This window comes from Chenopodium quinoa, unplaced genomic scaffold (assembly GCF_001683475.1).
Source record: "Chenopodium quinoa cultivar QQ74 unplaced genomic scaffold, ASM168347v1, whole genome shotgun sequence".
Lineage (NCBI taxonomy): Eukaryota > Viridiplantae > Streptophyta > Magnoliopsida > Caryophyllales > Amaranthaceae > Chenopodium > Chenopodium quinoa.
In genome coordinates, this window is record NW_018743206.1 from 222,501 (window position 1) to 248,572 (window position 26,072).

The 26,072-nt window shown below is 31.8% G+C and overlaps 1 protein-coding gene across 2 annotated transcripts; it reads left to right on the forward strand.

Moving 5' to 3' along the window:
- The first annotated feature begins 16,571 nt into the window (after positions 1-16,571).
- Positions 16,572-25,857, forward strand: LOC110734009 (alpha-1,3/1,6-mannosyltransferase ALG2-like). Of its 2 annotated transcripts, none has more exons than XM_021914063.1 (9): positions 16,572-16,687; positions 16,771-16,927; positions 19,363-19,479; positions 22,369-22,562; positions 22,679-22,784; positions 22,871-23,018; positions 23,150-23,274; positions 25,143-25,309; positions 25,384-25,857. In XM_021914063.1, exons 2-9 carry the CDS (start codon positions 16,819-16,821, stop codon positions 25,675-25,677), a joined length of 1,260 nt encoding a protein of 419 aa, XP_021769755.1. In that variant the 5' UTR covers positions 16,572-16,687; positions 16,771-16,818; the 3' UTR covers positions 25,678-25,857. The 2 variants fall into 2 exon arrangements, with proteins under 2 accessions (XP_021769755.1, XP_021769756.1); XM_021914064.1 differs by having other exon boundaries at positions 16,576-16,687; positions 16,766-16,927.
- Positions 25,858-26,072: the final 215 nt, after the last annotated feature.

Here is a 26,072-nt window from a genome sequence, read left to right on the forward strand (position 1 = left end):
TAAGTCAAAACAATATTGTATTCAATACCTTATGTAATGACACACATACGCTTATGTTATAACCTATTATCTTCGCATATTTGTGTCGTGGATTAGCTGGTATATTTTATTAATTATTAATATATATCAATTCATATTTGTTTTAGTCTTTCAAATTTATATTAAAGGCAAAAAATAATGTGTATTAAAGGTTTAAATGTGATCAGTTTTTTTTTTTTAATTTCGTATTAACAATTTACTTTACTGACCATGCCAATTATGTATTTTTTTCTATTCGATGCATTCCGTTTTAAGTCAAATAAATATAATATTGAATCACGTAATATATGGAATTAAATCGATTAGCACATTGTGGCGCCAAAAAATGTGTGTAAATTTTCATTTTGGCGCCATTTTTATGTTTTATATACATTGTTAAATATCCAATTTAAAGCATCACAATTATTCCCTCTCAACCAATTTCTCTTTTAGTGAATACCTAAAAATTTCTCTTTATCATTTAATTTTTTTTCATAAATGCCTCCGAGTCCGGAAGCAATCTTCGATCATGAGTTTGACATATTTGAATTTAGGTTATTTATCACTCATTTACTATATTGTATTGGGAAAAAAAAGATAAGTGACATATTGCTTGAATGTGGGCAATTACCAACCGTTAAAATGCTTGTTGCCGATGAAGTTACGGTGTATCGTATGGATAACGGAATGCCCTACGATGACAACCTAAATGATGGGCCTCTTCCCGGAATATTTGGTGATGATATTAGTCATGCAAAATATTTAATCGAATTCCGGATATTTATGAAACGACTAATCATCGTTTGTGGTGTTACCCAAGCCAAGTCTTTAATTGATGATATAACTGTTTCAAAATTTCTTAAAAATATCTTCCGACTCGAGCTAAACTCTTACTACAAAGAGCAGTACATGTTCAACAAGTTGCCATTGAATGGGAATGGGAAACGTGTTCTTGAGGTGGCTGAAACTCTATATGATATTGTGTTAAATGAAGATACATGGTCAGTAGATTCCTTCATCAAACGTCCAGAAAAAGTCCCCAAGATAACGAAATATATTGATTTTGTAGATCTTACATTGGAGGATTAGCTATTTTTAATCACATTAATCATCGTTTATTTTGTTATGTTTTTATTTGATAATGAGCCTATTTAGTTTCGGTAAAACCTATTAGGGTTTTTTATGGTTTATTTTCTTAATATATTCAATAAAACGATATTTCTTTACACTTTATCTCAATTGGTGCTGATATATTAAGATATAAGTGATTACCTAATTACTTTAAGTCATCTATGTCTTCTTTTTTTCTTAATATTATTTTGAACATTTTTTATATTGTGATCTAATAATGATTCTAATTTAATAACAAAAAATAACAACGGAATAAAAAAGTTTACGTCAACATTGTTTTCAATGAAATAATTACAATTACAGTAGTTGTCCCTTAAAGTGTGTCATGTATCACTAAATTAGGCGATAAATAAGGAGTACATTATCATCTATTTTTTTTTAAAAGATTTTATCTTTCGATTTAGTTAATGTAAATAATCTAGCAGTTATATAAATTAAGTTGATTTTATTGCTCATTATATATTAAAGATTTTCTTCCCAAATTCATATGTAAAATGTTGTAGCTTAACCTTTGATAAAATATTAAAAGATCATATCTAAGCACATAATTATAGTAAACGTGAATAGTAAAGGTGAATCAAATTCGAAAAACAGCAAAATATATAATGATTTTATTTTCAGGATATATTTCGAATATCATATTGTTTTTTAATGGTAATAAGATATACTCATAAAATCGATAAATCAAATAATGGTACTTGTAAAAGATTTTATAAAAATCTTTATAGTATATTTATGTACATGTGTGTTAATTTTTTTTTTTTTTTGGGTATACACTATTGGCCGTAAATATAGGCGCTCATTATGGTTAATGAATACAATGACCATTTATAGTTATAGTACGCATATGTTAATTATTATTTTTTTAAGGGCATATTAATTACATTTCTGTTTATACCATGTTACAGAAAAAGTGAAATCATCCCAGCATATGCATAGAAATACATTGATTTGTTGGAATTAATACATTAAATAATTGGTTAACAAAACAATAGGTATTGACATAACAACATGTAAGTTTATCCATATAATACATGTTAAACATTTTAAGATGAACGAATACCCTTACAAACACATTCATATTACAAATAATTGATGTTGATATACATATAAATAGGTGATTACCTTAAGAATTTTATTTATATTCTATGCATTATTTTTTTCGTAATAACATAATGTACGTTTTTTATATTTTCATCTGATAATAATTCTAATTTAATAACAACAAATAACAGTGGAATAAAAAAGATTTCGTCAATATTGTTTTCATTGAAAAGAAATACAAGTATGATAGTTATCTCTTAAGTGTGTAATGTATAACTAAATTTGGCAAAAATTTAGGAGTACATCATCATCCAATTTTTTTGATATATTTTATATTTCAATTTATTTACTATGAATGATCTATCATTTATATAAATTTAGTTAGTTATATTGATCATTATATTTATAAGGATTGTCTTCCCAAATTAATAGTCTAAACTTTTGGTGATATAATAAAACGCCATATCTCATAATAAAATTAAAGTAGAGCAGAATCAAATTCAAAAATCAACAGTGTGGATAATGATGTTAGTTTTGTTTATATTTCGTATAATAGTTTCTTTGAAAAGGTAATAATGATAAATCGTGAAATCTTTTGTAAATATTATATCAAAAAAGGCAATAATTACACACACACATTTTATTTGAAAACAAGATTTGGCATTAACAATTTCAGTAATATCAATAAAATGCATAACTCATTTCATATTGATAAGATAGTACAACTTCATATAAGAAAATTACTTATAGTAATGTCAATGCAGTACATTACACATTGCACATACATAAGATATTACAACTTCATATAAGCCACTTACTTTTTAAACATTATCTTAATAAAAGACGGTCACAATAAGGCTAAAACATCTACTTGTAACGTAAATGTTGTAAGTTCATGATTTTGACGTAATCAGGCTTTGGCCTATTGATCTTGTGTTCTTCAGGGTTGTCTTTAAACCAAGTCCTTCTACGACGCACTCCAGAATCATTGACATAGAATGGTATTGCCCTACCCCATTCTCTACAGACAAGCATTAATTGAGCAAGCCTTTTATCACTCATTTTTGACCAAATTAACTCCATCACACTCTTTAATCCGCCTACACAAGGCCTTTTTGTATCGATGGGTTGCACTTCATGAAATGTGCACAATTGAATGTACAATGCTTTTGGCAATTGAGGAAAAAGGACCACTTAGGGTCCCTCATTTTATCTTCCGTTATATTCTGTAGACAGTTGCAAACTGTAGTGTCTGTTAGTCCGTTCTGTTCATCCATTATCCTCTTTCTTCTAGATAGTCAGTCCTCATGGCATGAAACATCATTACCCTTTTGTTTTTTCAAGGGTAAAGTGTTGCATCCTTCTTCGTTTGATGGCCTTTTGCGTTTGTTAAGAACATCCTGTTAAGTAAATTAGGTTAAAATCAACAAAAATAAAAACAAAAATAATCCTTATTAGTAATTACAAGAGTCTTTGTGTGTTAATACAGATTTTGAAAACAATAATTCATGCATCTTCACGTAATTAATTTAATGACAATAACCACATGTAGACACCCATTTGTGTCTCCCCAAAACCAAACCCGGTGATGAGTACCTTTCGCGTCGAATCATAATCGAATGAAGTGAAAGTGTGGAAAGTCTAGCGTTGCAGACAGTTTTAATTTATTTTCTTTTCTCTCTGTTTTTGAAAACTTATTTTAAGAAAACGGCCAATCCAGTTTGGTTGGTCCATGATATGGGTCCAATAGTAATGTAGTTGGATGGGGCTTGCAAAGACCTTTCCAACGATATATTATAAGCCCAATTCCGATGAATATCGAGGAAGTTATGGCCAATTTACCAAACTGGGCCTGGTTTGAGCCTTATATGTGGCCCAATGATCTAGAAGAGGGCCTATTATTAATTATCATTCCTAAAGCTATTAGGATTGATTATAGTCTTTTAGAATACTTTAGAAGGTTCTTTTAAATCCTAATGGAGTTAGGATTGATAATTATGTTTTAAAGAGTTTGAAATTGAATAAAACTACTCCTTTTAAGAATCCTTATTTTGTACGAAGTGGAATATATTCAGATTTTATTTTCGTGCCTCATAATATTTATCCAAATTTTATATGGTTGGATAGATCTTGAAATTATCTTTCCAATGATATATTATAATATTAAATCCGAATTATAACGAAAAAGGTATGAATGAGACATGAAACTTTATCCAAAACTGACAACCTTCCACTCTTTTGGCCATATCTTTTTATCTACAAAATATTTTAATCTGATTCTAATTGGATTGGAAAGTAGACTTTAAGATATTTCCAACGACATATTATATGCCCTATTTGGACTTCCGGATCAAAAGATATGATAAAAACAAAAACGCGTTAAAAACAGGTTTGGCGCCTGACTCCAGGCATTGGAGCCTGGAACCAGTTTTGGCGCCTGGCGCCAACCTCGTTTTGCGTGCGCAAGACTCTATTTTGTTAATTTTATCTTTTTGGCTGATTTTCTCTATAAATAACGTATTAAAAACTCCGTTTTCGATAACCAGATTTCATCAATTCTCTCTTAATCATTCACCAACTCTCATCAAGATTTTCTTGATTATTCTCTCTCTTTCTTTCTCTTTTCTAAACTAGCATTTTCTCAAATACAAAATTCCGCATTTGTAAGACCTAGAAACACCTAGCCATATTCGAAGTTGCCTTCGCTCTAGACGTGAAAGGTTTAATTTCTGAGGGTTTGGTCCCAAATCTCTATTTCAATTATTTAATTTAATTGTTTGATTATTATTTTCCTTGAAGTTACTAACGTGTGTATTTTGTTATTAGAAAGAGGTACGAAGCATCAAAGTAAGTGCTTTAATGGTTTTAATTGATGTTATGATGTAGAAATCATGTTTACATTGTTATTATGATATTCCTAGTATCATGTATAAGGTAATTTTAATATTAAATATGATTGTTATGATGCCTTTTATTCTCTTCCTAATATTTGTGATTGTTAGCATCATGTTAGGGTTAAAGATTTGATTTTTATTGCTTAGTGACATGCTAGGGTTTGTTAATAATCTTGTTAGTATCATGCCTAGGATCTTGCTATTATTATTATGCTTTAATATTAACATGAACATGATTATGATTATAATTGTTATAATTTATTATTACTATAATGATTATTTATTATTATGTTGCTTGATGCTATTTATTGTTATTGCTTGATCACACTTTTTATGCATGTTTAAAGGAAATTGGTACTTGTAATCACGCTTAATAAGATAATTAATAATCTTGTTTAGGGTTAATTGTGATTATAATTCAAGTGATCGCCAATAATAGTTTGTTTGTGCATTATATTCAACCAACATAGATAAACAGGTTTAGGGTTAATCCTATTGATTGCATGTTAGTCAGAAAGTGCACATGAATACGATCAGAATAAAGTAGAGGCCTATTATTAGGGCAGGTTCAATCTCTTTTAGGTTGGATTTGTACCATCATCCCTGAACCCTTATTTGGTTCTAGACCTTATGGAGTTGACGATCTCTTGGATCGTTAAGGGGTGTAACCTTCATCCTATGAACGGTTTACAAGTTCCTAAAACTTGTTGGCGACTCTTTTGCTCTATCTTCTTCCCTTTTGGACGCCACCGTACTTTAGTGTATGATCACAGTGGGGTTCAAGCTAGTGGGATCAATGCTTGAAATTATTCCCTACACCATAGTAAATGAGAAAAAAACAAAAAGAAAACCTAAAATATCAATAAAACATAATACAGATTTGAGTCAATGTAAGACATAATCATTTGATCTCCTCTTACATATGCTATAATAAATGAAACATATATTTTTAAATTTGCATTAAATTCCAACTTTACTTGATAAAAGATTATGTCACAAATTTGTATAACAATATATTTATTTTTAGTAACTTATTTAATAATAATGTAAGTATAAAAAAAAACACCAATAATACTGAAATTAACTACAACATACAATTTCCTGAGCGTCCTCCATGATGTCTTGATTAAACTCTTTATACTCAAATTTCCAAATATGATGAATTGTACTAGAATTATGTGAAAAAAAAATTAAGAAGGTTGTTGTACAGTTTAATCTCTTAATATATAAGTTTATTGTAACCGTTTTATTTTCTAAAAATAATTTTTTAAAATATTTTCTGAAGTGGTGGTATTGTAGTGTAACTGTTTACAGTTTTTATTGTAACCGTTTTTTTTAAAAGAAAATAACTTCCCACAAAAAAAAATATATATATATAAAATAAAATACAATAAAAAACTGTAGACAGTTTTTTGAAAAAACCGTAATCTTTTTAACTATTTTATTTATAATTATTAACGTTTTATATTTTTTTATTTTTTTAAAAAAAGTAAAACCGTGTTTCATAGCAACTATTCAATAAATTGTACGTAGTAGTGAATAATGGTTATTATTCTACATATAATAAATAAAAATTAAATAGTTCATTGACGAAAATGGTAATTTTATATATTAGAGTTATTGACAGTGTTTTTTTGCTATATTAAACATTGAAAGTGTAGAATAATTATGTCATATATTCTATACAAGATATTACATAATGGCAGGTATTCTGTATAAGATATTTTCTCAAGTTGGTAAATCTGGTGATTGATTACTTACAGTAAAAAAAGTTCACTTTACAAATTATAACAACTTTTTTAGTTTGATCACAGATTTTCATAATTGATTGCATTAGTTTAGACAAGGAAAAAAGATATATGTACAATTGCAATACGTGACATGATTACAAGTAACAAAAAACAGTGACATGACCACTTATATGCGTACATATGTCTCCTTAACTAATTATTGAATGTTTTGTAGTCCATGTAACCCATACTTTGTATATACTATGAGTATTAAGGTTACTGGCGTAGTCAAGTATCTGCATACCAAAAAAAAACTAAAAAAAAAAGGTAAAACCTAATTTAAATTCCCAAATTTATTATTGTGTGGTCTTTATGTATTTACCAATATTATTATTAACAATTCCCCAAATCAGAGAATTGGAATCGGATTGCAGTGTAAAGGTTTTTGACACAAATTGTAGTATGATATTACCAGTTGATAATGCAAAGTATAGGAAATACAATTTAGCATTGTCACTTTAATTTTTTTTTAGAAAGCATTGTCACATTATTACAACCTCAATTAGATTTTTATTACATCTTCCAAAAATATAATTATATGTACAAATTTGTAAAAATATAAATTTAAAGTCATCATTGTCACATCCACCTAAACACTCCATCTTACCCCAACCACATAAACACACCTCGGTTTGAGGGAAAAAAAAACAAAAAAGGAAAAAAAAATCAGAAGAAAACCGTCAAAAATTTAAAACAAAAGGTAAAAATGTATTCCTCCCATAAACCGCCATTCACAATCCCCAATTTTCCAAAATCACTCTTCTCAACTAAAACCTCTCCATCTTCACCATCCACATAATCAAATTCAACCTTCTCCAAAATCTATCACAAGGTATGTAAATTCTTTTTTAGTGTTATTTATGTTTTTAATTTTGTTAATTATTGCATTGACGAAATTTACTGCATGATTATAACCAAATACCAAAATTATTAACAATTTTTTTTCAAAAAATGCGTATTACCACATTTTGTGTAATTTAGTATAATTTTATAACCATTGCCGCCATCAATATGTTGTTGAAATTATGCATGAATTGTGCAAAAAAGATTTCATTTTAGTTTAGAATTCTATTCCGTAGTTTTACAGTGCATGAATTAACTCTGTTTTTTTTGTTATTTGTTTTTTTTTTCTTGTAAATTTCCTTTTTTTTTTTGGTCCGATTATAGATTACTTTTGTAGTTCATATGTTTAGTTGCTTTAGTGAAATTTGTCATGTCGATTGAAAAAGTTTAGTGCCCAAATTTATTCCTTTTAAAATAAAAAGTTTAGTGCCCAAATTTATTCCTTTTAAAATAAATAAACTGATTAGTATCATGTTCAAATGTGCATTTTTTAAAAAAAAATTTCTTATGCATACTGTTTCTCAATTTAGAAAAAAAGGCTTAATATGTTGTTGCTTTTGGTGTGTTACCAACAAAAAACTTGCACTTGACAATAGTTTTACTCCACCTGTTTGGAAAATCAAAAATGTAGTTTGTTGACTTGAAACTTTGTATTTTGGGTAATACTCATCTTATGTTTATGTTGGAGATGACCTTTTGGTATTATGGTGAATACTGGTCTGTTGACCTCTTAATTTTTGCATCTTTGTGTATACTGACTACCAATTTACCTTTGACAGCCACACTGTGTTTTTTTTTTGCTTGGTAATGACTTGAACTTCTTTTATCTTTGGGTATATACAACTTATGTTTGTTTTGGCAATGTCCTTTATGTATGTTGGTGAATACCTGTCATTATATAACAGAAATTTCAGGATATATACATCTTATGTTTTGTTGGCAATGACCTTTATTTATGTTAGTGCATACCTGTTATTCTTTATAAGTAATGTCAGGATATAAGGATCTTATGTTTGTGTTGGCAATGACCTTTATATATGTTGGTGAATACCTGTGATTACATATAAAAGAAATGTCAAGGTAAATACATCTTATGTTTTTGTAGGTAATGACCTTTATGTATGTTGGTGCATACCTGTCATTCTTTAGAATATATATCAGGGTATATACATCTTATGTTTGTGTTGGCAATAACCTTTATATATGTTGGTGAATACCTGTCATTACATATAAATGAAATTTCAGGATAAATACATCTTATGTTTATGCTTAGTATGGTCATTTAATTATCTTTGGCCCTTTCTGTTTTTCCTTAATGTGTTTTGTTTCTCACTATGCTACATGTAATTATTATTTTATTTTTTTCAGTAGAATGGCTAGAGTGAAGCAAGCAGCTAGGCGGCAGACCCCTCGGAGAAGAGGGCAACATACAATCTTAGGCATTCAACCAACTGATTCTCCTAGATCAAGGTTAAGAAGTCAAGCTGCGGCCGCTACTACCCCACCTTCTCCTGTTGCAGAAGGTAGTAACAGAGGTCAAACATCAACTGATGATGAAAGGTTCAAGTCCTCCCTGTACTGTGAATTGTACTTTGAGACATTCGCGAAACGAAAAATATGTGAAGGGAAACACGTAGACTTTGACTCCCTTGACGTAGCCCATGCTACTTTTTTAAGAAAGTGGTATAAACACCAAGGATGGGACAAGTTGCTTTCATCAAATTACCCCACATACCCCGACCTTGTTCGACAATTCTACACCCACTTCGATCATGCAAACAAACAAGAAGGAGTAATATACACTTGGGTGAAGGGGAAGGAGATAAAGTTGGATGAAGATACCTTGAGCAGTATCTTGAAGATTCCCAAACAAGGGGTGCAAGCTAAGCTCCCGGGGAAAAAATGGAGTACACAGCCGGAATTTGATGTTGAGAGATGCCTCAACCTTGTGCTTATGGAAGATGATTCTGGAAAAGATAAAAAGCCAGAAGTGTATGAACTGCCGCTCAAGTTCGTCTATTGCACTTGATTCTCTTCAAGTCCTTTCTTATGCGAAAAGGGAGACTGTCCTCCTTAACATACCTAGACATGTTGGTCATGTACTTTGTCCTCGACTCTGTGGAAATGAATATGCCAAGGATGATGATTGATTACATGATTGCCGTTCAAAAGGGAACAAAGGAAGGGTTGTTCCTTCCTTATGGTATGTGGTTGACCAAGGTGTTTGAGATATTTGAGGTTGATTTATCAGATGAAGTGGTGGATTTACCAAAACAACCATTCAGCTCAAATAGAATTCATAATGCTTTGGGTTACGTATATGATGTCGACAATGAAAGGTGGGTAAATAAAGAGGTACCACGTGCTCCTGTTCGAAAGCGGCAGCGTGTAGATGAAGAAGTAAAAGATGATTTTGGTGAAGATGGTAAGGGAAACCGTTACGCGGCATCCTTTGAAGCTGTCATGCGTGAGAGCATGACTGTGCAAGAAATGCTTAAGCGCATGAGGCCGGAAATCTTGACTGATGCTGTTATGCTTGAGGTCCAAGAGACTGTACAGTCTCGAATAGATGCCCTTAATGACAACTCAGGTATTTATTCTGTCTTTATACTTCATTTTTTGTTGAATTCATGGCATTGTTAACCTTAATTTCATGTCTACTTCCATTTGTAATTATATTATATGTTGTTGTACGTTGCCAATTATGTATTGTGATGTTCAGGTTTTTCTCTCTTTTATCATTAGTATTATACTTTATCATATAGGGTTATAACCTATAATGATCAATGCATGTTACAATAAAATGTTCGTTAAATCATGGGTAATGACCAACTATATGTCAAGTTACTGTCTTTTTATATTCCCCTTATGCTTCATTTTATATGGACACTTCAAAAATTGATGACTTTAAATTCATCTACAATCCTATATGTAACAACATTATATGTTTTATTAAAATGCCTATTATGTTTGTGATCAGGCTGTTCTCTGTTTTGTCATTGGTGATTACCTGTTTTTGGAAATTAATTATATTGATGAATGCATGATATGAATTCTTTTTTTTAATTTAAACGGGTAATGAACAAATAATATTCTGGAAATTACCTGTTATATTTTGATGTGAATTACATCTCCAGTGTTATTATGGTATTTTTTTTTTACCTTAATTGACTTTATCCTAAATGACCTTATACATAGTGTCCTCTGTAAATTATGTTTTGACACACCTATTTTGTCATTTATATAATTGAACAAGTTCATCTAGAAGTGTACTTATATTGCTGAATTCTACATAACAAATCTCTTTTCTATAATCATGGGTAATAACCTTTTGAGTTTAGTGTTAATACATAATACAGTTTACAGTCTCATTACAGACAATTAACACAATTAAATTTGTTTTTGGTTGGGAAGATGAAGATGATGGTGATGAAGATGAAGATGTAGATGAAGGTGTGGGAGGCAAATCTAAGACAGTACGGGCGCCTTTTGTTGAACCGGGTTATGATTCGGGAATGGATACCTTCTTTGATACTTAGGTTTCGTCTATGTATCTATGTATGCTATGGAGTTATATACTCTAATCCTTATGTTTCTGTTTTATCAACTGTGATATTAAGACATTTTTAGTAGATAAATATTTTGTGTTTACTATCATGTATTTTGGCCCAATGTGGCGAAACTGTAATGGTAGCATGTCACATATTTAATATTTGTAATGTATGGTTTGTTTGAACTTTGACTTTCTACGTAGCTAATTTCTAAATTTGTTAAGGGGATTATTCTAAGTATTAAAGGGGTCTCTATTTTTACATGAATTTATTATTAAATTTTGGGAAAAAGTTAAATTTGCAAGGTTAGTTACCAAATAAAGTTAATTAACGTGTGTTAAAATTGGAAACATATCAATTGATTTCCCCATTTTATGTGAACTTAGTTAGGATATGAAAATATTCCATTTATATCTAAAACTATGTTAGGCTAGTAATAATACAAGTACTGATAAAACTATGAATTTTTTAAAATTCCTATTAAATGATAAAACATGCTTTTGAATTCAAAAAAGTTTGTAATTATCAAATTTGAATTTGAATTGATGTATGTAATGATAATTTTTTAAAAAATTGTAACTTAAATATATAAAAATAAACAAAAGATATAATATTTTTGAATTAAACAAATCCAAAACAAGTGATTCTGCATTGCATTTTATTCAATTATATTCTAATAATTAACCACAAACATTGCCCATGAAATAACCAGTGCATACAAACTCATAGATGTGTATGCAATATATTTGTTCTTCTCCATGTTTGATTGACATATTTGGCTTTTCAAGTCGGATATTTGTTCCTGAAACTGTGACTTTTTAAGCTTCAATTTGGTGAGCTTCATAGTTAGAGATTCAACTTCTTTCTCGGTTGCATCCAATCTCTTTGACATCATCTCACAGTCGACGCATCCACCGACACCATCATACAACCATTTGAAAAATCTACAATCAGCCTCCTGCAATTTATAAAAATTAAATAAACCCTAAATGTTACTTGGAACCCTAATGAAATATTATTATATTTACTCATATGTCATATCCATTAAAATTGTAATGAAATTACAAATGGGTTAAGAAAAAAGTACCGGATATTTTCCACAACCTCGAAATTTCCTTCCCTTATTATGGTTAGGCTTATACAGTTCGAATCTTCGAGGGAACGCCACATCCACATTTCACCATGACCCCTCCAAAACTAGAAGATGAATCTCGAGAAATGGACTTTTGTGAATCCCCCATTTTGTGTGTGTGTGTGTGTGTGTTTTTTTGTGTTAAGTACAAGGTTGAGAGTTGGTCAAGGATATAATTGAGCTTTTAAAAACTAACCTCCGAAAATAAAGGGCGGTCAAATTGAAAATTTTGAAAGTAATTTGAAAAATTCAACGCATAAATTAATTGAAAATGATACCGCCACTTATTGTCTATTGATGTACATGTAATAAGTTTTAACCTAACTCAATTTGAGTCATTACCCGTGTGTATAAAAACTATTTTTCTACAGCTAAGGTCTATGTGAATAACAATTTAGTACTTAGGCTTTGGGTCTTAAACAACATATAGTCAGCATTATGTATAAATCAAATGTGGAAAATTTGTAAATGTAATGACTAAATACTTATTTATAGTTCTAAAATGATTATGCCCATGGAATTGAATTTTCTACAGGTTAATATTTTAATTACTTATGTTGAAGATAGGTGGATGTTTTAATTACTTATGTTGAAGTATATGCTTACAGAATTAAAACCGCTAAAGTAGATGTATAAGTTACCATTTACATCAAACCTTAGCTTGTTAACATACAAAATGTGATTTGTCTATTGAAGTCCAAATTCATATTCACTATCAAATAATAATATAACAAAATATATATGAATTTAAAAGCAGTTTCTGGTAATGTCCAATGTTATGTATGGTCGTATCTAATATATTACAGATATGTTTCATATCGGTAATGTCCAATGTGTTGTTTGTTTTAATTACAGGTACACAAAAAAAAAAAAAAAAAAAAAAAAAAAACAGTTTAGATTGTCTAGTGAAGACCAAAGTCATATTCACTATCAATTAATATTATAACAACATATTAATAAATTAAAAAACAGTATTAGGTAATGTCCATTGTCACGTATGATCGTAACCAAATAAATTATAGAGATGTTTCATACAGGTAATGACCAATATGTATTTGTGTTACTTACGTATACACAAACAAAATTTAGATTAACATAAGCGTATTTTTTGGATCAAACAGGTTTCGAAAAAAAAATGTTATCGATTTCTTCTTAGAATTTCATGTCGAACCCCAGATTCTTGAAAAACGTAAAAACTATTGAATTCAATTGCATCAAATCGGATATTTCGCATCAATTCAAGGATTTTGTACAATAAAAACTAATTATTCAAGGATTAAAAATCAATCCCAATTGCGTTCATTATCGAAATTCGGATAAATATAAATTTCAAGTATAGTGTTTGAATCTGGCCATGTCTTTGATTTCAATCGTTGCGCAAATGAGACTAAAGGACACATAACATTAATTAAATGTTAAATTCAACCATAGATGGAGGACATTGAATAAGAATGAAGAACACGAAGAACAATGAAGAACACGAAGAACAATGAAGAACATATTTTTTGATTTTTGATTTTTTAGTTTAAATTAATTTTGGGATTTAATAAAATTTGATTTTTGTAAAATAATTACGAAAATATAAAATAGAATTTCCAAAAAAGAAAAATTAATTTTCAGAAAAAGAAATGAATTTTAAAAAGGAAAAATTAAAAAAGGGTTTGACCAACTATTTTAGGAGAGATAAGATTAGCCAATAAAATTTAAGAATAGTGATGGTCATATTTGAAGAATGACCACATTAGAATTTTTATATCAATTAGAGAGATAAAATTCAGTTAGTTCTAAACTTTACCTTAAATTATGTACCTCTTTAATTAGCTTGAACTTTCCAAATGTATGTTGACAGTAACTTGAGTAATTATTATTTAGATGTTGGATACAATACAACAATGTCTAACTGCTAACCTTTTGAACTATATAAGTGAACTCTTCTTCTAACCACTTTTGGTCCTTTATGACCTCTTTAACTAGAATTCCATCAATTATATATATATATATATATATATATATATATATATATATATATATATATATATATAGGGAGTGGATCATGTGAAAACAAGTCTAAGGCTGAAAACTAAAAACAAGTAATCTAGACCATTGAATTCTAATCTGACGGAGGAGATTATATCCGTGTGATAGTTATTCTTGACCGTGGGATTTGTTCCTTGATTTCTGAAAATCCATCCACTCCTCTACTTTTTACTCTATTTTTCTTTCTCCTCCATCTTACGTTCACCATCTTCTTCATTCTCTCTGCTTCCCAATTCAATATCAATGTTAAACATCATCAAATTATAGAGGAATTTGGTTCAATCTTCGTCAATAGCTTCAAAAAAGTGAGTTTTCGTTTATGATATTTGTTTAATTTGGTATTATATACGTGTTTTTGGAAATACCAAATTGATTTTTCGATTTGATTTTTTTGGGATTTAGTAATTCGTGTATTAGACATACACTCCCTCACTTCTTTCTCCTTCACGCAACTTCTCTCTCTAAAATTGTTCATCAATTTTGTGCGATTTCTTGTGCGATTTTGCGTGTTTTGTTCATCAATTTTGTTCGATTTCCAGTGCGATTTTGCGACTTTTGCTCATCAATTTTTTCGACTTTTTTTCATCAATTTTGTTCGATTTTGTTTGATTTTGCGATTTTCTGTTCCATTTTGTTCGATTTTGTTCAATTTTGTTCGATTTCCCGTTCAATTTAGGGTTTTTGCTTTTTTTTGTTTGATTAATTTGCGATTTTGCTATTTTTTTTTATTTAGGATGGTGGGGGTTACAATCGGTGTTTGTGAGGGTGGGTTTATCACCGAAGTTTGGTTCGGGGGTAGGGGTGAACGAAGAAGATGAGATCGGTGAAGAGCTGTGATTGACTTCCGTAATTGGTCGTCGGAGAGTGGGATTGGGTTGAATCGCCTTCACCGATTGAGCGAGATTTCCAACACCAGGTTTGGTTGCACCCATTGGAGATACTGCCCCACCTCCAAAAACAAAGGTGTGGGATCAATGGAAGATCGTGGGTAGCCGCAAAGCCAGGAAAAATCTTCCATCTGAGCTCAAGATGTCACGGAATGGTTATGCTGGAAGCCAAAGCGATGAGGACAAGGGTACTGAGCAAGATAAGGAAACGCCAACTTCAGTTTAGGGGTCACAACCCATATTTGTCTAGTATTGGTGTACACTATATCCAAATTGTATTACAGTAGTACTGATTTGAGATATATGATGAAACTTTGCAATTTTGGAAGGAAATTGATCTTATTTTGTTGTAGTGTAGCTGTTCCATTGCTATAAGTCCACTGCTATTAGCAAAAATATGTTAGTGTAAGTTCTTTTTAGATTTTAATATGGAGGATTTGGCAAGATAGAAATGTGAAAATTTCTAGGAGAAAGAAACTCCAGTTGTTGTCTTAAAGGCTCGTGTGCTACGGTGGACAGAGGAGTGAGAAAAGCTGAAGAACCCTCCCCAACATATAGGTACTGCCCCCCGTACCAGGCCAAGGCGTTGGATTCCTCCTCCAAATGGGGTTATCAAAATTGATATAGTTACCTTATTTTTGTATATAGTAACATTTTTGTAAATGTGGTCGAAATTGATATAGTTACCTTATTTTGTATATAGTGACTTTTATGTAAATGTGGTCAAAATTGATATAATTACCCTATTTTTGTATATAGTGACTTCTATGAATAGGATCAAAATTGGTATAGTTACCCTATTTTTGTATATAGTGACAAATGTTGTAAAAATTGATATAATTACCCTATTTTTGTATACAGTTATGTTATTTTTATATATAGTGACTCTACGTTATTTTATTTTTTTTAAAACCGTTAGATCTTGTTAGTAACAATGGATGGTTGAGATTTTCTGTTTTTAGTTTTCACCATAAGCCCTGTTTTCAGCGGAACCTCCCCGTATATATATATATATATATATATATATATATATATATATATATATATATATATATATATATATATTATAATCTAAAAAAGTTATAAAAATTAATACAAGGTTTGGTGTATAAAAATTATTTAAAAAAATTTAAAAACATGTTTACTTAAAATCTTAAAGTCCACCTGTCTCGTAATTAGACGATCATATAAAACCCGCCCCATTTATATATGAGCGAATCTAACCCATATTAACTATCGCGGGTCATGGCTTTTAAAGGCTTCAATTCGTATTTCCTACCTCTTTGAGTTATTTCATTGAAGCGCAAAGCGTTCTCCGTTGAATCTAATTCTTGTATACCCCATTGAAGCAGCTTCTAAGGTAAGTTTGTTGTTGTTATCATCATATCAATTTCACAATCTAGGGTTTATATTTGATCTAATTTAATTTAATTGTCAGTGCAGTAAGTTTAGGATTCGTATGAAATTATGTATTTTTCGAGATAATTCAATATGAAATCAAATCTCCTTACCCCGGGCCTAGGGCAGCCCAGGGACGAGCCTGCGAACAAGGATAATTCTAAGTTGAAGATAGCAATTATTCACCCAGATCTTGGTATAGGTAATTTTTCAATTATTTTCCTCAATTTTTGTTGATATTAATTTTGATCTATTTATGTCATGTTAATTTGTGAAAGATTTTAGGTTAGTGATTTTGTTTATGATTTGGAAGGAGAGTGAAATTATAATGAAATGAAGTTGTAATTGTGTTTTATTGGGTGTTTAATTCATGAGAAATTGCCAAATTTTGATTGATTTTTGTGTAATTTGAGTTAGAAAGTGAGTATTTTTTTTGAATTAGATGTTAAAATTGAAGCCACTTTGATTTAGAGTATGTGGAATTGCAATTTAAATATTTGGTTGAAGATTAACTCTCTCTTCTATAACCTTAGGCACTAGATTGATCACCTCACTGAGCAAATTTAATTTATGGCTGCAATGTAAGTTTTTTTGATGCAAATGGCTGCAATTGAAGTCATTGTATGAACATTGTCATCAGATGATGTCGTTTATGGTATTATACTTACCATAGGCTAGCACAAAAGATTTTTTTGACACACAAAAAAAAAATCTTTTGTGCTAGCCTATGGTAAGTATAATACCATAAACGACATCATCTGATGACAATGTTCATACAATGGCTAGCACAAAAGATTGAATGTGCTCTCGCAATGAATTTTAAACTTGTTTTGGTAGAATGAAAGAGTTCGCAGTTTGTTTGATTTTTTTTTTTTTTTTTTAAAAAAAAAGCTCTTATCAATTGCATACTATAGCTATAAGAAAAAAATATTGATGTAGGAGTTAATGTTGGTTGTAATACAGAGTATTATATATTTCTGGCCTCTATTAAGTGACTTGTAGTAGACTAGGAATTCAAGACTGTAATATTGATGTTATACGAAGAACAATTAAGGGGAAAGCTCGAGTCTTTAGTTTCTAACGACAAAGTTCAAACAAAAGGTAATAGCTTTAGGCTATTGATCTCTCATAGCACTATAGCAGCTTGTGGCTACAACTCTCAAATTCTCACAATAACCTTACTATCATACTACTAATCTATCTATACTCAAGCAATCACAAGTAACCTTTACATTAATGGAATTTGTCCTATTAGGGCTACTACATTTGCATGCCAAATCTGCTACTTCATTTTGCCTCTTCTCATAGTGGAACATTGTCCTGTTGTGCTTATTTGTCCCCTGCCTCTCTTGGAATCTGCTGGCTGCTCCTTTGCTCATGGACCACCCCCCCTTTTTCCTTTCCTCTTCCGGACATACACTTCAGTTGGTGGTGCAAGTGCCAAGTACACATTTGTCTAAGCTTGTTTACTTTCATTTTGAATAGTGTGCATAGGGCTTGTCTATGTGCAAGGCACAAGCTTCATTGTCTCATGCACACCTAGGTATAGAAAATTCAATGAAGTGCACCACCTCCTCTTTTCGTTTAATTTTTGTCTGGCTCTTTTCTCCCCTCAAATTCTCTTGCTCCTCCTATAGCCACCATTGCTCATTGAAAATAGCAGAGCATATTTTTGCAAAAAATTGAAGTTGAATAATCTCTTAAGATTTTTTGCAAATAGGTGCGCGCATCTGCATGATGTGTGCATCTTCTACCACATCATACCTTGGTACCTGGAATGCGGTGCACCCTGGAGTTTCTCATGCTGTACTTAATTAAGATTGTAAAGATGACATGAATTTGGAGCTTGAAGGATAATGAATGTGAAATTGGGATGTCAGATGTAAGTTTTAGTTATTGGTTCTTTTCATGCTAGTGTTTGAAAGGGTTTTTGAAACTGTTATTGTCTCATTCAGTATGCTAAATGCTATGCTTTATCTTGTGAAGTGAAATTTTTTAATTGAATTTTGAAGGTTAGAATGCTCTTGTGTTTTTGAATCATTGTGAATCATCTTTGTATGAGGTATTATTGCAAAAATGCAAAGTAATAATTTTTGAAGGGGAATAAGGTTTTATTGTTATTATTTTTATACACGTTTAGTGACTAGAATCATTATTGGTTTATCAATTTCCTTCCGAATTTCGGGGGTGTTGTTATATTCTAACTTTATGGATTCGTATGATCTTGTGAGTGGTGATGAGTTGCACACAGCTCCCAATACATACTTGCGTTCTCCTAAAATTGCAACACTTGCCTTTTTTAGGATGTTTCCAGATAATTCCTTCAAAAAAAAAAAAAGGATGTTTCCAGATAATTAAAGATGGGTGTATCCTTCTGTCTCCTCTTTCTTTTGTGAATGTGTCACTCAAGTGTTACAATTTAGCATAACACAGAAAGTAATATATGGATCGGAATGATATTGATTTGGTATTACGACTGATGCTGTTAGAGTTGCAAAACTTGATAGTTTTCTCCTCTCAAATTCAGCTATAATTTAATCTCTTTTCATCCTTTTGTGGGCTCCTTTTCTTGGCATTGTCATTAAGACATGCTTTATTACTATGGATAGTAAAAACTTTTCATGTTATGTTTTGTAGGTGGTGCTGAAAGATTGATTGTTGATGCTGCAATGGAACTAGCATCGCATGGGCACAATGTGCATATTTTCACATCTCATCATGACAAGAATCGTTGTTTTGAAGAGACTCTCAGTGGTGAGGATACCAGCTACCATTTTTCAAACATATCTCAGAGCATCTCTTTTGTGATTGAAGATGTCTTATAATAAATTAGTTAATAACTACAATATTGTTTTTATTACTAGTTTCTAGAGGATTACTAATGCTGATATATGTGTGTCAGTTTTTTTGTTAGGTTAAAAACTTATATTCAAAAGGATGGTGTTTCAGATCATTTCCTCATGTGAACAGTCAGATTATGGCTGGTCAATCAAGAAAGCATTAAAGCCATTAGTGATCTTCATTACCCCCTGCCCCTCCAAGCCTCCCCTTAGAAATTGAAGAGTGGAACAAAAAACATGATTTTGAACAAAAAACAAAAACATGATTTTCGAACAAAAAAAGTCCTGCAAATATATTACTCTCCACCCCCTGCCCCTCCAAGCCTCCCCTTAGAAATTGAAGTTGTTGTTATGTACAGTGGAGAATACCATACGTTAAGAGTTATTTTCTTGCTTCTTCCTTTTAACCTATGATAAGTTATTGAAATAGTCTCCTAGTCTGTAGACCAACCCATTTTCCTTTGAACATTGTTTGGATCCCCAAATTCCCACATAAAAAGGCAATATGATTAATCACGTCAAATCATTGAAGAGTGGAACTTTTCTTTTTATTGTTAAGCTAATTGGATGTATTATTTTCTTTATAAAAAGTGTAAATTTGTTTAGTTGGGGTTGAAGGTTTGAGATAGAGAGGGTTTTTGGAGATGTTTGAAATTTGAAGAAAGAGTATGTTAGGAGATTGCAGAGCTTGATGTTTCGCCATTATGGACAACAAACTACATATGATCTTTTCATGTAGAAGAAGATAGAGTAGAATGGTGAATTTAAGACAAATTTTTTAGAGAATTATTTGAAGCAAGAATTGGTGATGAAAGATGACAGTAAAGTTGGCTCAGGATGGGAACTGTATTGGCAAACTATTCTTTAGTGTGATTAAAAGGAAGGAAGGAAGGAGGGGGCCAATATATGCCTTTATTGTTGAAATTGCATATTTTTTTAATTATTATAAATATTATTAAAATTATCTTTAGTAAGGACTTGGAGGTGAGAGTTTTTTGGAATTAATTAGTCAAGTTTTTAGGGTTGAGAGTGCTTGGTTAGAGAGGCTTGGAGGAAAATATATCCATAATGGTCTTTTTAGAATGGACAAAGATAAGTTCTTTAATGGGAATTTGATTTGGTGAAAGATGATATCCTTATAATCTATCCTTAAATATGAGCATGGAGTGATTCACACAAATTTGACTTTTGTTGCTATGATTCCCGACTCTATTTTGACTCAACACATAAACTGTTATCCTGATGTCAAAATTTCCTTTTCTGATTTTGTTTGTTGAATATCTGGCTGTTGTGTAACAATTTTATAATTTATTTAAGTCCTCTAAGGATTTGCTTTAAGGCGGCAGTATCATTTTGTTGTTAAAGGAGACATTCTAGACTTATTGTACCGCAGATAACCTTTTAGTTTGGTATGGGTATTGATTTTGCTGATATCTGGTACTCAAACCAACCGACTAACGACAAAATGTGCAGAAATAAATTTGAAAGTAGCTCAGTGGTCAGTTGTTCTATAGTCACATTCCTATTCTCTGATTCAAATATCCATAGCAGCACTTTTTATTAGTTTTTATCCAAATCTCAAAATTATACTTTGACAGAATTGACACCTTTCATTTGGTTTTACCCTAGTGCCAGACTGCACTTTGACAATTGTTCATCACTCTCTGATCTCATAAGTCTCTGCAAGGAATCAATATTTAGGGGAATGGCACATTAGTCATAGTTTATTAGTAGTAACTTGGGGAATAAGCTAGAGGTTTGTTAGGGGTATTTTCTATAAATAGACCTCATTAGGAGGAATAATCATCATGTTGAATATAGTTAAGAAGTCTGTTGTTGACTTGTTGGAGAGCACCTTCCTCTCGAAAGAAGGCATTGTATTGTTGAACAATCAGTTTGATAATACAACTTATCCCTCTTAGCTATCCTTTTCTATCTAATTAGCTTGCTTGCTTACTGATTTGAGAGCTAATTCCTAGCAGTCTCCTTATTCATGAAATTTGTTAGACAACTTTTCGATGGCAATTGGGACTTTGAGTGGTTAATTTCCTCCCTCATCCACTGCCACCCCTTATTTGCAGTACTATTTACTCGATATTTCCACTAATCTGCTTTATTTAGTTTAAGCAAGAAACAAAGAAATAGGATAATTTGAGTATGTGATCTAAGTATCAAACCAAACTGATATTTCCGGGGACCTGATTTATCAGTGGTTTAACTCTTAAACATTTATTGGTTGAGGGTCAGAAGATGTGCGGCCTGAAATCACAGGAAACTGATAAATTGTTAACCCCATTTTTTCATTGCGAGGTACACTACCCTATCCCACATAGCCTTCAGATGTTAAGCGATATTCCAAAAATTATAATCGTAAGAATACCCATGCATGTTAATCTGCACTGAAATTTACTCTATTTGCTCCTTTCAAAGCGTATCTTGAAGTTTCTTTGTTGCCCAATTTGTATAGCACAAGATCCAATGATCATGGGAAGTATACTAATAAGTTTCCAACTTTATACATTTTAATTAGTGTTAACCCTCCCCCAAAGAAGACCTTTAGCCTTCGATTTTATCTAGTTTTCACTATAACATGTAATATTGCTTGTTTTAGTTGATTATTTCCTAGGTGAACTAAAGTTGCAAAGAATGCAAACTAATAACAAGATATGTTTTTAAGAAAGCATGACAAATAGTGACATCCATGAAGCAAAGTTTGTTGCTGAATATTGTTGGTGCTTTTTCTCCATTATGTACCCTTGCAGTGAATAAGTTTTGATGTCTTTTATTCCAAAAAATCTACCAGGTATCTTTCCAGTCACTGTTTATGGGGATTTCTTACCAAGGCATATCTTATATCGATTCCATGCTGTATGTGCATATCTCCGATGCATATTTGTCGCCTTTTGTGTTCTGTTCATGTGGCCATCATTTGATGTTGTATTGGCCGATCAAGTTTCCATTGTGGTTCCATTATTGAAGCTCAAAAGGTCAATTAAGGTAAATACTCTACCCTCCTGCATATTTTAATAAAAATGGTTTGGTCTGGTCCTGTTTTGATGCTATGTGGGGTAACACTACTTTTGATTTGTCGATTTCCTATGTTATCTTTGCAGGTTGTCTTTTATTGCCATTTTCCGGATCTTTTGCTGGCTAAACACACTACTTTACTTAGGAAAATATACAGAAAGCCTATAGATTTTATAGAAGAAAGGACAACTGGTATGTCTGTGCAATCTCTCTTTAGCTATTCTCAAGTTCCTTCAATTGTTCTTAAGAATATAATTTTTTTATGCTCGGATTTACAGGAATGTCGGATTTAGTCCTGGTAAACAGTAAGTTTACTGCATCAACTTTTGCAAATACTTTTAAGCATCTAAACGCTGGTGGAGTTTATCCTTCAGTTCTGTACCCTGCTGTTAATGTCGCTCAATTTGGTGAACCCCATGCTTCTAAGTAATGAACCTGCTTGGTATTTTCTAGTTCTAGGCATATCTTAAAGAGCTATGTCTAGGCTTTTTTCTCAGTTATATATCTCATTATGGACTGAGTTTTTTTTATCTAACTTGTGATTTGCTGATTTATAGAATGAATTTTTTGTCAATCAATCGCTTTGAACGAAAGAAGAATATTGATTTGGCAATTTCGGCATTTGCAAGTCTTCTCAAAGCTGAGGGAAATGAAGAGAATGACGTAACTCTGACCATTGCGGGTATTTCATTGAACCTTAACTACAAGCCTCTCTCCCCCCCCCCCTCTCTCTCTTACTAATTTTATTACTACCTCCGTTTCATATTATTTGCAACAATGAGACATTTTTCCTCTCTACTTTATGTCAAATCGTTGCAAATAATATGAAACAGAGGTAGTATATAATGCCGGTCAGTCATGTGCCATAATCATTGTCTAGGATCACTATGGATCAGTAGGAGATTTTTATCAGTGAATCTTGTATCTTGAATTCTTGATGCATAATGTTAATTTCTTAAAAATTTGAATGTTTCAGGCTACCTTTAATCTTCTATCCTTTTTTTGGTTCCTCTTAAGACTTGATTGGATAGAATTAATTTTCTTGGCTCCTATTGTAATTATTTAAAATGCACTGATTGGAATAAAAACTTCAGAGGATGGCTTTTTGTGATGATATTGGAATACTTCTTTCCATGCTTGTCATTCAGTTCCAATGACTTATCATAAATTGAATTATTTTAATCAACTTTGGACTAAAATTCTTGAACCGCACCAGAAATAGGATACTGGGTGGCCAGGGGATTAGGAACCACTATCAAGTAGTGGTTGCCTTTTTTTATCCCTTGTATGAAAAGCGGCAATTCTTGCTACAAAAGCAAAGCAAGCCTCTATCAGAAAAAACAAATGCAGGGAGCTAATATAATTTTCTCCTCTCAATCACTTGTGTAACGAACTAATGAATATACTTCCAAGAAGTTCAGAGATGCAGATATTCTTTGAATTTGCCTGAAATTCATTTTACACCCTTCTTCCCTCATCTCATCAACAGCTTGTTTAAAAGTCCAAGGTTACCTGATGTACCTGATAATACTTGAGAATTAAATTTCAGGTGAGGACGTGTGTTTCTTGTTTTACTCTGCATCTCTGTATCTGCTAATTAATTTGACTTGGGAGTTGGGAATAATCAGCTGGAGAGTATTATTACATGAAAATTTGTTAAGTAGCTTCTTTGTGGTATTTAATTATTTTGCTTGACAGTGATATACGTAGTATATATTTAGCTTTTTTATAGATGCTTATGGATAAATTAAAGAATTTAATCTATAGTTTTGGCTTCCGTATAACTGCAACGTACTAAGGGTGTGGTTCACACAGAAAACACAAGATAATCCTAGCCAAAAGGTTGAAGACAATTGATTAAGATAATTAGCCCAAAGGCTTGAGTAACAAAAGTAATGACTTTAGGCCATTAATCTCCAAGGTTTTTCCAATACAATACTTCTGAATGCTTTCTCTTTCCTAACTTTCTTCTATTTATACTACTACAAACAAGCCTATGTAACACAAGCCTTAAGTACTACATTTACTACTAGTATGTCTTCATCCGCAAAGTACCAAGAGCAAGCTAATAAGCCAAGCTAGCTGCTGCAGCAGCTTTATTGTTCTGCTATTTGTTGTTGTTGTGATGGTTTGGTGTTGTTACTGTTGCCCTGCTCCCTCTGCCTCTGCGGTAAGTCCGGACAATGGGTGGTGGTAAGGGTCGGTTCATTGCAATAACTCATGATATAGGTAGTCTGGAGGTAGTTTCTTTGTGGATAGATCATTTATACATTTGAAGTTATTTTGGTTTGGGTCCTTTTTCAAGTCTTTTTTCTGTAGAAGTATTGTCTTTTCAGGGATGGTATGGTGGATCGCACTTCATTTCTTTTACTTCTAATTCCTGTTTGGTTTTAGGTGCAATTCTGTTCTATCTTTGAATCATGTGACTGAGGTTCATAAATTTCCTTTCATATTCTCTATCCCAGAAGCTCACTTATCGCAGTTGCAGTTGCTGTTCTGTTCTGTCTTTGAATCATGTTACTGAGGTACATAAAAATTCCTTCATTTCAGGTGGCTATGATACTAGGCTGAGGGAAAATGTGGAGTACTTGGAGGAACTTAAATTTCTAGCACAAAAGGAAGGGGTGACTGATCGAGTCACTTTCGTTACATCTTGCTCCACTAGCGAAAGGAACACTCTTCTGTCTGAATGTTTGTGTGTCCTTTATACTCCACAGGTATGTTTGTATCTGTATCTTGCCAAATAAATCAGAGTTGTGCACAATCTAGTCTGATTTTTTGATTATTTTAGGACGAGCACTTTGGCATTGTACCTTTGGAGGCAATGGCAGCTTACAAACCAGTCATTGCATGTAACAGTGGAGGACCAACAGAGACTATTAAGCACGAAGTCACGGGATTTCTTTGTGACCCTAATCCACAGGAGTTTTCTTTGGCTATGGGAAAACTCATTCAAGATCCTAATTTGGCAGGAAAAATGGGCAAGGAAGCCCGTCAGCATGTCATAGAGTCGTTTTCTACCAAGGTTTTTGGTCAGCGTCTGAACAAATACATAATTGGTGTTGTCAGGGGGAAAGCTGACTGAAAAAATATGAACATTTACAAATCAACAGCTTTAGCTAACTGTAAGCTGAATGTTGGCTCTGATAGAGTTTTTATACACAGTTTTAATGATTTTTAATACTTGCTTCTTAGCCTCCTTTTTGCTTACGACTCCATGAGACCATGACCGATGATATTCAAGTTGCTTCAGAGATTTTCTCCATTCTGTGCTAAATTTCTTACCAGTACATTTACTACATTAGCACTTTGGCAGGCATCCTCTCACATTTTTTTTTTTTTTTTTTTTTTTTTTTTTGGGGGGGGGGGGGGGCAAAGAGTTCATTAAACGAAAAACACGATTACAACCTACACTAAATAAAAGAATGTAAAATACAACACACAAACGCTAAAATCCTAGTACTAGCTCGAGCAAACCAC